Source organism: Sceloporus undulatus, chromosome 8, assembly GCF_019175285.1.
Source record: "Sceloporus undulatus isolate JIND9_A2432 ecotype Alabama chromosome 8, SceUnd_v1.1, whole genome shotgun sequence".
NCBI lineage: Eukaryota > Metazoa > Chordata > Lepidosauria > Squamata > Phrynosomatidae > Sceloporus > Sceloporus undulatus.
The window spans coordinates 24,193,127-24,205,696 of NC_056529.1; the positions used below are offsets into that span (position 1 = coordinate 24,193,127).

General features: G+C 45.9%; 1 protein-coding gene across 4 annotated transcripts in view; it reads left to right on the forward strand.

Annotated features, from left to right (window-relative positions):
• The window catches only part of GRIN2A (glutamate ionotropic receptor NMDA type subunit 2A), a 112,735-nt gene that overhangs the window by 94,618 nt on the left and 5,547 nt on the right, over positions 1–12,570 (forward strand). For all 4 annotated transcript variants that reach the window (XM_042438023.1, XM_042438022.1, XM_042438024.1 and 1 more), the window contains 3 exons: positions 1,645–1,874; positions 3,666–3,826; positions 10,217–10,404. In XM_042438023.1, the coding sequence (XP_042293957.1) occupies positions 1,645–1,874; positions 3,666–3,826; positions 10,217–10,404 (579 nt within the window). The remainder of the gene's footprint in view (positions 1–1,644; positions 1,875–3,665; positions 3,827–10,216; positions 10,405–12,570) is intronic.

Genomic DNA, 12,570 nt, shown 5'->3' on the forward strand with positions numbered 1-12,570 from the left:
TGGCTCCACAGTTCACTAGTTTGAACCGACTGGAGTTTTGGACCAGCAGATGCTATCCAGAAAAATCAAATCAAGTCTAGGAATTGGGAATTGGATAAATTTCAGGAAAAGAGATTCAACCAGACCTTCCTGACTGTGAGAGCTGTCCAAGAGTGGAATAAACTGTCTTGGTGGCTGGTGAACTCTCCTTCTTTGGAGGTCTTTAAAGAACGGATGGCCATCTTACATCTTACAAGAGTGCTTCAGCTGGGTATTCCTGCATTGCAAGAGGTTGGATTAGATGGCTCTTGGGGTCCCTTCCAACTCTAAGATTCTGTGATTAGGAAGAAAGTCCTGACAGTAAGACTCCTTTGGCTGTGCAAGAGATTGCCTCATAGGTTTTCCCTGACTGAGTGAGAATTTGAATCCAGTTCTTCCAGAGCCTTATCATTACACCATGCTGTCTTTTGGCAGCCTTCTCTTAGGGGTTTCTTGGCCAGATTTATCCAAAAGGGATTTGCCTTTGCCTTCCTGCAAGAATGAAGGACTTACCTATAGTCACCGAGCGTGTTTCTAGGGCTGAAGGGGACTTGAACCCTGGTCTCACAGAGTCCTAGTCCAGCACTCAAACCACTAAAACACACTGTGTCTAAGACACACACCCTTGAAGCTGGCACCAAGCATGCTAGGCCACAGTTTCCAATGGCAATCCCTTACTTTTGTTGCCACTGGAAGGTAGAGGCTAAAAAGTGTTTGGAGATAAAACACTTCTGCAGCCCTGTTGCTCAGTGGCTGGATGCTTGTATTTATTCAACTTCCCCTTCTACTCCTTGCCTGCTAGATCTGACAAAAATATAACAACTTGTCTGGGTTTGTATTCTTGCAAAAACATGAGATCGGTGCCTCTGTTTTCTCCTGCGAAGGGTCTGGAGATGCTGTTCTTCTCCTTTTGTTTGTAATTGCTGATCTACTGCCTTTATCTCAAGGGCTCAGAAAACATTGATAATCATTTATCACAGCTTCGCTTTTTCATTTCTGAGTGCCTTAGGATGTTTCTCCCCACTTCTCAGGGCAAAAGCCAGCGCAACTGCATTTATCTATCGCATGCTCTCTTTTGCAGGAACATGCCGAGTCCACAAAGGGCAGAGTCTTTTTTCTCTCCAAACTCATCGGTTTGGGAGATGAGCTCAGCACTGAAGGCAGGAGAGGAAGATTTGGACTGAGAGTCTAAATGAATTTGTTTGTTACTTTGGGGGTTAATGGATGGTGCTCAGGTTATTTTTACAGAAGCATAGAGCTGGAAGAGACCCCTAGGGTCATCTATTCCAACCCCAATCTGCCATGTAGGAATGCATCACTCCTAAGAGATGGCCATCCAGACTCTGTTTAAGAACCTCCAGAGAAGAAGACATCACCGCATTGTCTCCCATGTTCTCATCAGATGTCCCTATAAGTGTGGTTTCTATAAGAGAAAGGCCTCTGCAGAAGATCTCAACACATGGGCAGGCTCATAGGAGAAAACAGGGTCCTGATCCATATACATATTGATATACATAACCTGCATTTTGAATTGTGCTTGGAAACAGACCAGCAGCTATTGCCCTGATGGAACTGCATGGTCATTTTCAAAGGACGGTTACGAAATGGTCTTCTTTCTGCCCACAGATCCCCATGGGCCATCTTTCACTATCGGGAAAGCCGTGTGGCTGCTGTGGGGTTTGGTCTTCAACAATTCCGTGCCGGTTCAAAACCCCAAAGGGACAACCAGCAAAATCATGGTCTCCGTCTGGGCTTTTTTTGCTGTCATCTTCCTGGCCAGCTACACAGCCAACCTGGCGGCCTTCATGATCCAAGAGGAATTTGTGGACCAAGTGACAGGACTGAGCGATAAGAAGGTGAGTCCTCTGTTCTCCGCTCCTTCTTCTTATTTATTGCGCAGTGGTTTATGACCAGGGATGGGAAGGGCCTATAGCTGCAAAACATTGCAGTTGGTGTTGTCCATCATGGTCAGGTGCTGGATCCACTTTGGGTTGTGCTACAAACTTCAAGCAGTGGTTCCGAAATTGGAGTGCTCCAAGTGTTTCAGACTTCAGCTCCCAGAAGTCTCAGCCAGCTTGGCCAACAGTCAGGAATTCTGGGAACACTTGGAGGATTGAAGTTTGGGAACCACTGCTTTAAAAGAACTATTCAAAGTGCTGATAGCTTTAAAGCAGTGGTGGTCACGATGTGGTCCATGGGCCGTTATGTGGTCCCTGGATCTCACTTCCACAGCCCCTGAAGCTCCCACCAGTGCCCCAAAGCCCCCCAATAAAAATAGTGTCATCACACCTGGATGCCATTTTGAGAAGGGCTACAGAAGGAAATGGAGGTGTTGTGTGTGTATGTGTGGCCCATGGAGGGGCACCATGGAGGGTTTGTACGGGAACATTGATCCTTGTACTTCATGCTGTTGTCCACTTCTGCTTTGATGGAGCTTTCCAAGATACTGAATCTCCATGGTGCTGAACCTTATCACTCGAATAGGTCTAGCATCATGGATAGTTGTTTTTAAAAATGTGGCCATATCCAGATTGGATTCAATGTTCAACTGACTTTGAAGCCATTCACCTTCACTGTCTCAGTTAAATCATCATCATGGACACCAATAACCACCACTGGCTTCAGAAGGTCCCATCTTCCACTTTCCATTGCCTCAATTAACTGTTGAATTTTAAAACAAAAACCTTCCATCTCTCCCTGAAGTTCAAAAGAGTAGAGCCTGGAATTAATTCATGAAACATTAATCCCAGCTAATTTGCTCAATTCCTCACCCAACTATTCTTAAACCCAGCATTTTAATTGTTGAATGCCGCTTAAATTACAACGGAGGTGATGATGAAAGATCTCTGTCACTTTTATCCACCGCTGACCATTTTTAGTAGTTTTCTAAAACAAATTAATTGAATGATGTGACGAACAAATTGGCAGATAACTTTCACAATATTGCCTTGGCTCTTCTGCAGTGAAGGATTCAGACTTGCTATTAACCTTAAAATGTGATTGAGGGGATGCTGATGCTTTCCATGGTCTACACAACAGTTGCTTCTGTTGAAGGCAGTCTTGAGTTAGATCAGTGGTTTCCAAACTTTGGTCATCCATTTGTTTTGGGCTTCAGCTCCCAAAAGCCCCAGCCAACTTGGCCAATGGTCAAGAGTTATTGGAGCTGAAGTCCAAAACATCTGGAAGACCAAAGGTTGGAACCACTTAGGTAGATCAGTGGTACTCTTCTGCACAAAGGTAGATTATGCTCAGTGGCATCCCCATGCCCTCTGAATGTCTAGATCAGGGTTGGTCAACTCATGGCTCTCCAGAAGCTGGTGGATTGCAACTCCCATTGGTCCTAGCTGGAAAAGCCAGAGGTGAGAAGTTGGTGGAAAAGCCAGAGGTGAGAAGTTGGTGGATAACAACTCCCATCAGTCTTGGCCAGTGGTGAGTGATTCTGGAAGTTGCAGATCATCAGAGTTGCCCAACCACAGGTTTAAATGAACAAAAAACTTGGCCTGGTATTCAGCAGATCCATTTAAATGTTCAAGTCCATAATGTGATGGACAAAACCTTTGGTCTTTCCCAAAATTCAAACCTTTGAAGACTGCAAGACTGCTTCCTTGCCACTTACTTCTTTCCTCTCTCTTCTTCCTGTTTTCCAGTTTCAACAGCCATATGCCTATTCGCCTCCATTTCGGTTTGGGACTGTCCCCAATGGGAGCACTGAGAGGAACATTAGGAATAACTACAAGGAGATGCATGCCTACATGGTGAAGTACAACCAGAAGGGAGTGGAGGATGCCTTGGTCAGCTTGAAAACTGGGTAAGTGCTGGTTAGAACTCTACTCTAATCCAGGGGTTCCCATCTGTTTTGGACTCCAGATCCCAGAAGCTCTAGCCAGCTTGCGTAACTGTTAGCAAATATGGGAGCTGAAGTCCAAAACACCTGGAGGAACAAAGGTTGGGAACTACTACTCTAAATCATTGAGTCCCACTTTCCCATCCATACTGAATGCCCAGAACCTTCTAACCAAGAGAAAATGGAGGACAACCATTATTTGGGGGCCACAATGATGAGATGAGTTGTGTGTTTACAGTTCTGGAGAAGATGAAATAGGCCAAGCCAGGATTTGAACTCTGGTCTCCCAGTATCCTAGTACAATGTTTAAATCACTAGACCACACTGGCCCTCATTATTGATTTGATTTGATTGATCTGATGGATCTGCTCTAATTGGGGATAACCAGTCAGAACCAGGGCTTGCATCTCTCTCTCTCTTTCTCTCTCTCTCTTCTGTCTTGAATCTTCTCAATAGGAAGAAATGTGTAGATTCCGGTGGAATTCTTATTAATACAATTGGCTGAAATACAATTCTCAACCATTCCGCGTCTTGCGGTCTCCAGTGGTTTCCAATTGCGCCAGCTGCCGTTCCTCCTCTTCTTCCTCTCCTCCTTCTTCTGCCGGCTCTTTATCACCGCTGATGGCATTTTGCTCAGCTGCCAGTTCTCTTTTCTAAGTGATTTCTCAAACCTGGACATCTCAAGGTGGTGTCGGTATCATTTCCCTTGACAGATACCTTCTGCAGCAGCTGCAGCAAATCGCCTGTCATGTACGGTATTTTCGTGATCAATATATGCCAGCCGCAACATAGTCCTCGGGGTTTGGGTTTGGGTCCCTGGAAGCCGATGCTTTGACTGAATGGCAAGCCAAAAAATATAATAGACTCACTCTTATCAGATGCTGCAGTGGTCCACTAAAGATGTCTAGCACCTTCCAAAACTTCTGCTGTTCTTTTTTCAAGCCTACAGCACCTTGGATTCATTGGTGGTCCTCCATCCAAGTGATCCAAGTAATAAGCAAGTACTAACAGTGTTAGGAAGTCTCCCTTTCTTGCCCAGTGAAGAACGACAGGAAGGCTGGATTCCTCCAAGAGGAGATCTATCTGGCCGCTCTGAACGCTGATGCTTCATGTTCTGGTTTTGTCATCTTGAGTCCCACTTGCTTTTCTTTCTTGAAGACGAATCCAGCTTGAAAAAAGAAAAAAACCAGGGAGAAGGGAAGATGCAAAGCTTGCTTTTGCAAGCGGGAAGAGGCAGCGTTTGAAAGTGTTAGGAGGCCTTTCCGGAGACTTTGGGATGAGGCTGCTGCAGTGGGTGGCTTTTGATTCTCCATGTTTCCATTGCCTCCCATCCTCTTTTGTTATCTTTTATGCCTCGCTGTGCTGGAATATAAAAAATGTTGATAGATGAGGCTGAGCAGGCGGAGATGAGAAAGGTCTCGGCTTCTTTGAGGGTTGGGCTCTCCCTGCTGCAACGACGTCGGCGCATTAGACGCCTTGTTGTCTGCTGGAAATTTTTAATTCCAAAGGGAGATTTTGCTGTTTAAAAAGTAAGGTTTCTTACAGGGCAATTCAGCAAAACGAGGAACACGAATAGTAATTGGCAATCATAGGACATCTTTCTGTAATTCAGCCTGGTTTACGGTTTCCCTGTCAAGTCGATATTCTTCTGCATATTTTGCTGGAGAGGGTTTTTAGGAAACGGCTGTGCTTTGCAGTCGAGATGAGACTTAAATCGAGGGTTTTCGGCTCCAGAGCTTGGGAAGTTACTTTTTAAGAGTAATTGGCTACCGCCATGATTTCAAGAACCCTCCAAATAGTTAGTTGCGTGCCTTCAAGCCATGATGCCACCAAAAAACCTACAAATCCCAGGAATCCATAGGATGGAGCCATGACAAGATAAAGTGGTGTCGAACTGCGAAATTTCTGCAATGCAGACACAGCCGTCAGCTCTGTGCACAATTCACCCTCTTTGGTAGAGAGTCACTTTTGTGTTTTACCTCCTCTCAGGTATTCTTAAACACTGTTATGACTGCTATAAAAAGAGAGAAATGAACCTACAGAAAACGGGCAGCGTGCCATATATTTTGAATTATGGAGTCAATAACTTAAATATGTCTGTGCCGGTTGGGGTTGCTAGAAGCATTGTCTGAAAAGCCTGCATTTGATTTTATTATCTTTGAATCCCGGGCGCTGGAAATAAATACATATAAACACGCTGGGTATATGTTCGTGGAGAGCCGGTGGTTTCAGTGTTGGACTGGAGACCAGGGTTCGATTCCAGATCGGCCATGAAACCCACTGGTGACCTTGCTCAAGTCACACTCTCTCAGCCTCAGGGGAAGGTTATAGCAAACCTCCTCTGAACCATTCATGCCAAGAAAACCCTCTGATAGGTTTGCCTTAGGGTTGCCATACGTTGGAAACAACTTGAAGGCACATAACAATATGTTCATTGCTTGAAATGTGGTGCTGGGGGAGAGTTCTGCACATCCTGCAGATTGCTAAAAGGTTAAATAAATGGTTCCTAGAATAAATCAAGCTTGAAACCAGAACCAAACTGATTGAATTGAGGTTACTGTGCTGTGGACACATTGTGTGAAGGCATCACTCCGTAGAAAAGACGTGAATGCTTAGTAAGGTGGAAGGAGGACATTGGAGAAAAGGAGGACCACATTGCAGGTGGATAGACTCCACCGAGGAAGCCATGGATACCCTGACTTTGCAAGGTCTTAACAGGGCTGCTAGAAACAAGGGTGGCCCTGAAGGTCTGTCATCCATTGGTGAAGCAAGAACAACACAGCAAGACCTTGGAAAAACCCAGGACTAGAGCTGCATCCGCACTGCAGAAATGATCCAATTTTACACCACTTTAGTTTTCCGTGGCTGAGTGAGGATTTGAATCCAGATCTCCTGGATTCCTAGTCCAAAACTCAGACAACGACATGATGTTGGTTCTTAAAAATAGGGTTTTAATAGTAAGATTTCTCCAGAGGAGATTTGCCATGGCCTCCCTCTGAGGCTGAGAAAGTACAACTTGCCCAAGCTGGGTTTCCATGGTTGAGTGGGGTTTTGAACCCAAGCCTCCCACCATCCCAGTACAACATTTAGGCTAAACAAGTTCTTTTGTATCTTTGTGAGATCCATCCTTTGGCTAGAGATACCTGTCTCCTTCTCTCAAGTGACACAACATCCCCAGCTTTTGCAAAACTTGTTGACTTTTGCTTTGAAAGAACAGCAACAGCAGTGAGGACGACAAAAGAGAGAAACCCTTTTGCACAAAAATGTGTTATGAACGCCGGGGTTGTCTTGAGCGTCGGAGTGATTTGTTTCTACTTTCTCTCTGAGCAGAGTCTTTTTATAAAGAGAGTTAAGCTCTGTCAGTGAAATCTTATTTTCTCTGCCTGGTGATGGATGGCTGTGCTTGGCTCCGGCAAAAGAGGCGATAACAGCCTTGCAGAGGGACTTATGCAACCTTGAAGGGAGGCAGGACTTGGTCTCCCGAGGGCCGGCAGGGCTTTCTCACAAGTTGTATTCTGCCCCTGGGATCGGGGCAAGGCCTTGTTGCCCTGTTGCGGATGTCAGGCGTTTTGGATCATCTTCTTGCAACAAGAGAACTGCTTTTCCTTCAGCAAACCTTTGAAGGCTGAATGCTCAGGAGGAAAGCAACCTTTCAGACTCTGCTCTATTGCATGGCAGAAGTGGGTTGGACTGTATCCAGAGACTTCCACACTTTGGTTCACCAGGTATTTTGGACTTCAACTCCCAGAAGCCCCAGCCACCATGCCCAACATCCAGGAATCCTGGGAGCTGAGGTTCCAAAAAACCTGGAGGATTAAAGCTTGGGAAGGAACTACTGAGATGACTCTTGAGGTCTCTTCCAGCTCTGTGACTTGATTAATATGTTCTCTCTAGGAATTTCTAGGTCCTCCTGCACAACTCTGCCAGGAGTTGGCCATAGAGTCATACTGGAGGACCTAGAGATTCCTAGAGAGAATGCTTCTCTAGGTGTTTGTAGGTCCTCTAGCACGTTTTTATGGTCAACATCTGTTGCCCCTATCTGCCAAATGAAGACTTTGGGAACCCATAGTCTTTGCTTCCAAACTGTTTGCCAGAGGAACCTCTAAGAGACCCTTTGACATGAAACACACCAGAAGGCAAACGTTTTGCTCCAAACCTGATGACCAGCGAGCGGTGATTCAATAACAGATTGCAAAAGCCAATGCACAGATCTATCCCTCCTTCACCCAGTGGATTTCTCTCCCCCTCCAGCATTTGCTAAGCCCATTGCAGGCTTTCAACAGCAGCAGCAAAAAGAGTGCTGTTCTTACCCCCCAATCTCTAGCTGGAAGAGACCCCCGAGGGCAATCCAGTCCAACTGCCTTTTGCCACGCAGGAAGATGCCATCCAAGCACGCCTGGCAGATGGCCATCCAGAGACAGAAAGAGCTGTCCAACAGTGGAAGACGCCACCTTAGAAAGTGGTGGAGCCTCCTTCTTTGGAGGTTTTCAAGCAGAGGCTGGATGACCATCGATCACTTCAGTTGTGTGTATTCCTGCATGGAAGAATTGGGTTGCATTGGATGGCCCTTTGGGGTCTCTTCCATCTCTATGATTCTCTATAGGAAGAGGGGAAAGGTATGGTGGGGAAACATGAAACCTCAAAGGTTGACTTCTGCCGTCTATTTTCCAAACCACTTCTTTATGAAGTCATATTTGATCGCCTTCCGGTGGCTCAGTAAAGATTTAATTCCCACCTTCTTCTGTTCTAAACCCATCTGTGTTTTCATTTCATGTATTTATTTTTGCCAGCAGCTGATGTTGTTAGAGCCGAGTGCCTCCGAAAGGCTGATTGAATCATACCCCACCATCCTCTTGTTTCAGAGGTGATCCTTGCAGGCATTTTGTGTCAACAGAGTCCGTCGTACCCAATCCAATACCCAGGGAGTTGGGGCAAATGCAGTTCAGTGGTTAGAACTCAGAGAGACCCAGATTAAAATCCTGACTTTGGAGGTCGGTGTTCGATTTCCGGCTCAGCCATGGAAACTTGTTGGGTGACCTTGGGCAAGTGACACACTCTCAGCCCTAGAAGACCCCATGATAGGTTCATTTTAGGATTGCCGTAAGTTGGAAATGACTTGAAGGGGACTTTTGCAGTTTTAACTCAATTTGCAGCAACTGAGAAAAGGAGGAGAGAGAAACCGGGGCATTTTAAAAGCAGCTGGAAAAGTGGCAGGGCAGAGGACTAAACCAGGGGTGTCCCTGCAAAACCAGGACAGTTGGAGGTGATGGTATCCTTTGTCCGTTTCTTCCAGGGCTAAAGAGAATTTACCTCCAACCTTTTTGGCTGCTGCTGTTCCTTTTTTGCCAGAGCGCTGCACTTCATCATTTTCTCCCTCTCCATCCGCCGCACGGTTCTCTTTATTGTTTTGCCATTTGTTTTCGAAATGATTTCTGCCGTTTGGACACTTTGCTGAGTTGTTCCCTCTCGAGCGGGAGATACGTTATGGAAATAAAATAAAGGATATTATGCCCCTTGGTAATTCCTGCCATCGTGCAGAGTACCAGCCGCAAATAGACCAAGCGCTCGGAGGAATAAGTGCAAAGTACGCAGAGTATGTTTTCATCTGATGAGAGACCTAGCAGAGAGTTGTTTGTTGTTGTTGTTGTTTGCTGTTATTTGCCCTATCAATCAGTTACCTCTTTTCCTATCGCCTTCATTGTATTTTGCAATGAGTCTTGTTATCTCATGAGATATCCAAAGCACTAGAACCCCACCATGTTGTTGCTGTTGACGTTATTTCTTGTCAAGTTGATTTTGACTTTTGGCCATCCTATGAATGAGGGACCTTCAAGAATCATCTTCTGCTCTGCTCAGGTCTGGCAAACTCAGGGCAAGCATCCATGGCTTCCTTGGTTAAGTCCCTCCACCTCTGTTGTTGTTCTCCTTTTTTTCCTGCTTTCCTACTTCCCCCTTTCTGAACTTTTTTCATCTTTTGCAATGTCTTCTCATGATGTGTCCAAAGTACGACAGCCTTAGCTGAGCCATTTTAGTTACAAAGGAAAGTTTGAGCTTGGTTTCTTCTCAGGTTGCATCGGCATTGCAGAATTAATGCACTTTGACACTGCTTTAACTGCCATGGCTCAATGCTGTGGAATCCTGGGATTTGTAGTTTTGTGAGATATTTAATCTTCTCTGCCAGAGAGCTCTGGTGTCATGACAAACTACGCATCCCTGGATCCCATAGTTAAAGTGGTGTCAGATTGCCTTAATTCTGCAGTCTGGCAGCAGCCTCGGCATCCAGGGGTTGAGGGAGCCTCCATCCATTGCCTTTTGCCTTGCAGGTGGATTGTAAAACACCATCTTTTATTTCAGGAAGCTGGATGCATTCATCTACGACGCAGCGGTGCTGAACTACAAGGCTGGACGGGACGAAGGGTGCAAGCTGGTGACCATTGGCAGCGGGTACATCTTTGCCACCACTGGTTATGGGATCGCCCTGCAAAAGGGATCGCCATGGAAAAGGGCCATTGATTTGGCGCTCCTGCAGTTTGTTGGAGATGGTGAGTCCAATGGGTTTTCTCTTCCTTCCGGTTATTTTGCACAATTATGACCATTATCATTGTTTATGATGACCATTATCTGAGTGAGAAACCAAAGGTGGCTCCCACCACTGGGCTTTGACAAATCCACCCTGGGTTTTAGTGTGAACTTGAAAGGATGCCGAACCTCTTCTGGGGATAACATTTGCAACTTTTCATGGTTGTTTTTGTTGCTGTGTGCCTTCAAGTGGACTCTGATTTATGGTGACCCTTGTTGTTGCTGAGGGCTTTCACATCGTTTCCGACTTACAGCAACCGTAAAATGAACCTGTCATGGGTTTTGTAGGGCTGAGAGTATGTGACTCGCCCATGGTCATGCAGGGGGTTTCCAAGTCTGAGTTTGATTCGAATCCGGGTCTCCAGAGTTGTAGTTCAACGCTCAAACCACTATGCCACACTGGCCCTATCCTAGGCTTTCTTGACCAGGTTTCTTCAGATACTTGAGTAGGTTCTCCATTGCCTTCTTCTGAGTCTGAGAGAGTATGGTTTGCTCATGGCTGCCTAGTGGGTTTTTATGCTTGGGCAGGGATTTGAACCCTGCTCTTTAGAATCATAGTCTGATACTGGTTCTCTATTGCTCTGCTTTTAGCTGTGGATTTGTAGTTTGGGGAGGAGCTAGATCTCTCCAATGGAGAATTCTCAACAATGACAAATGCCAGAATTGCATTGGATGCAGTTCAAGTGGCACCGCGATGCTACAATTGTGTAGTTTGCAAGGTCCATTGGAGGGAATGTGTACTCTCACCCTCCGCTCCTAGGGATTTCTTTAGCTTTATTTCAGGAGGCGAAGAAGGACATGTCGGGTTTGTTTTGGGGTGTGTGTGTGAAAAAGCGTCACGTTGAAAGCGCCTTTGACACTCAGCGCCTTGGAGAATCGTGCTGTAGATAGTGATTAGATGGAGAACAGCCTTGGCAGCTATTACTCAGCCATCTATCTCCCTTGGAAGGAGAGGATGCTTTTGATGCCAGGCGGTTCTTAGCTCCCCTCTCCAAAGCCTATTGCAAAGAATGTGGTTGCGGTGGTTGCGTTGTTTTCATCTGTGCAGAACAGAGGTACCACTTATGGACAATTTGAGACACTTTGGACCATGTGCGTGTGCATTTGTGTGCATGTGTGTGTGCAGAGAGGAGACCAGTCAGTAGGATGGTGAGTTTGGGTTTCAAATTTGAAGAGAGCTCCAGGGTGTGGAACCAAATAGGTTCCATGGATGGATCCGCGCTGCAGAAGTAATCCAGTTTGACACTGCTTTAACTGCCATGGCTTTATGCTATGGAATCCTGGGATTTGTAGTTTTGTGCAGTACCTGTCAGAGAACTCTGGTGCCGTTTGTACCCCTCACACACACACACACACCCTGATCACATTGGATCCCTCTTGCCAGAGCCTATATGTCCATCTCTGCCATTCACTAACAAGGCTTCCTTGCATACTTTAGCAGTCATGGATCAGTGCTCTGGAATTCTGGGGATTGTGGGACCAAGTAGGCTAAACGTCACACAAAACTACAGTTGTCAGGATTCCCTAGCATCGAGCCAGGGCACTTAAAGTGGTGTCAAGATGGATTATTGCTGCAGTGCGGATGCAATTTCCCAAAAGTCAGAAGGCACAGTTTTGGAAAAAAGAAGCATCCAGGATTTTGTATTATTTCCCCCTTTGAAAATTGCCTTCGTTCAGGACGTCTCCTCTTCTTAATTTTAGACTTGACTGCCTTCCGCAGGACTCCCTCCGGCACTCGCCGAGCGCAGCTACCTGGGCGTTTTGGAGGATATGTCAGCATAGTACATTTGCAATGGCAAAAAAGTGCCCCTGGAAGTGGATTTACTCTCCTCGGGGGGGCTTCCCAAGCCCTCCAAGCAACAAGAAATATTTCCCCTTCGTCTTGCTTTGGACAGCCACCTCTCTGCCTCTAACTGCATCAGCTTTGTTAATGGAAAAACAAGGTCTTTGCAGCAGTTTCCTCTGCTTTTACTGAAATTGCACCAAACCCATGCAATCCCCCTTCTTTTTTTTATTTTAGGCTGCCTCTGCACTGCAAAAATAATCCAGTTTGACACCACTTTAAATTCCACGGCTCCATGCTAATACAATCCTGGCATTTGATCTCTTGACAAAGAAGGTGCAATGGC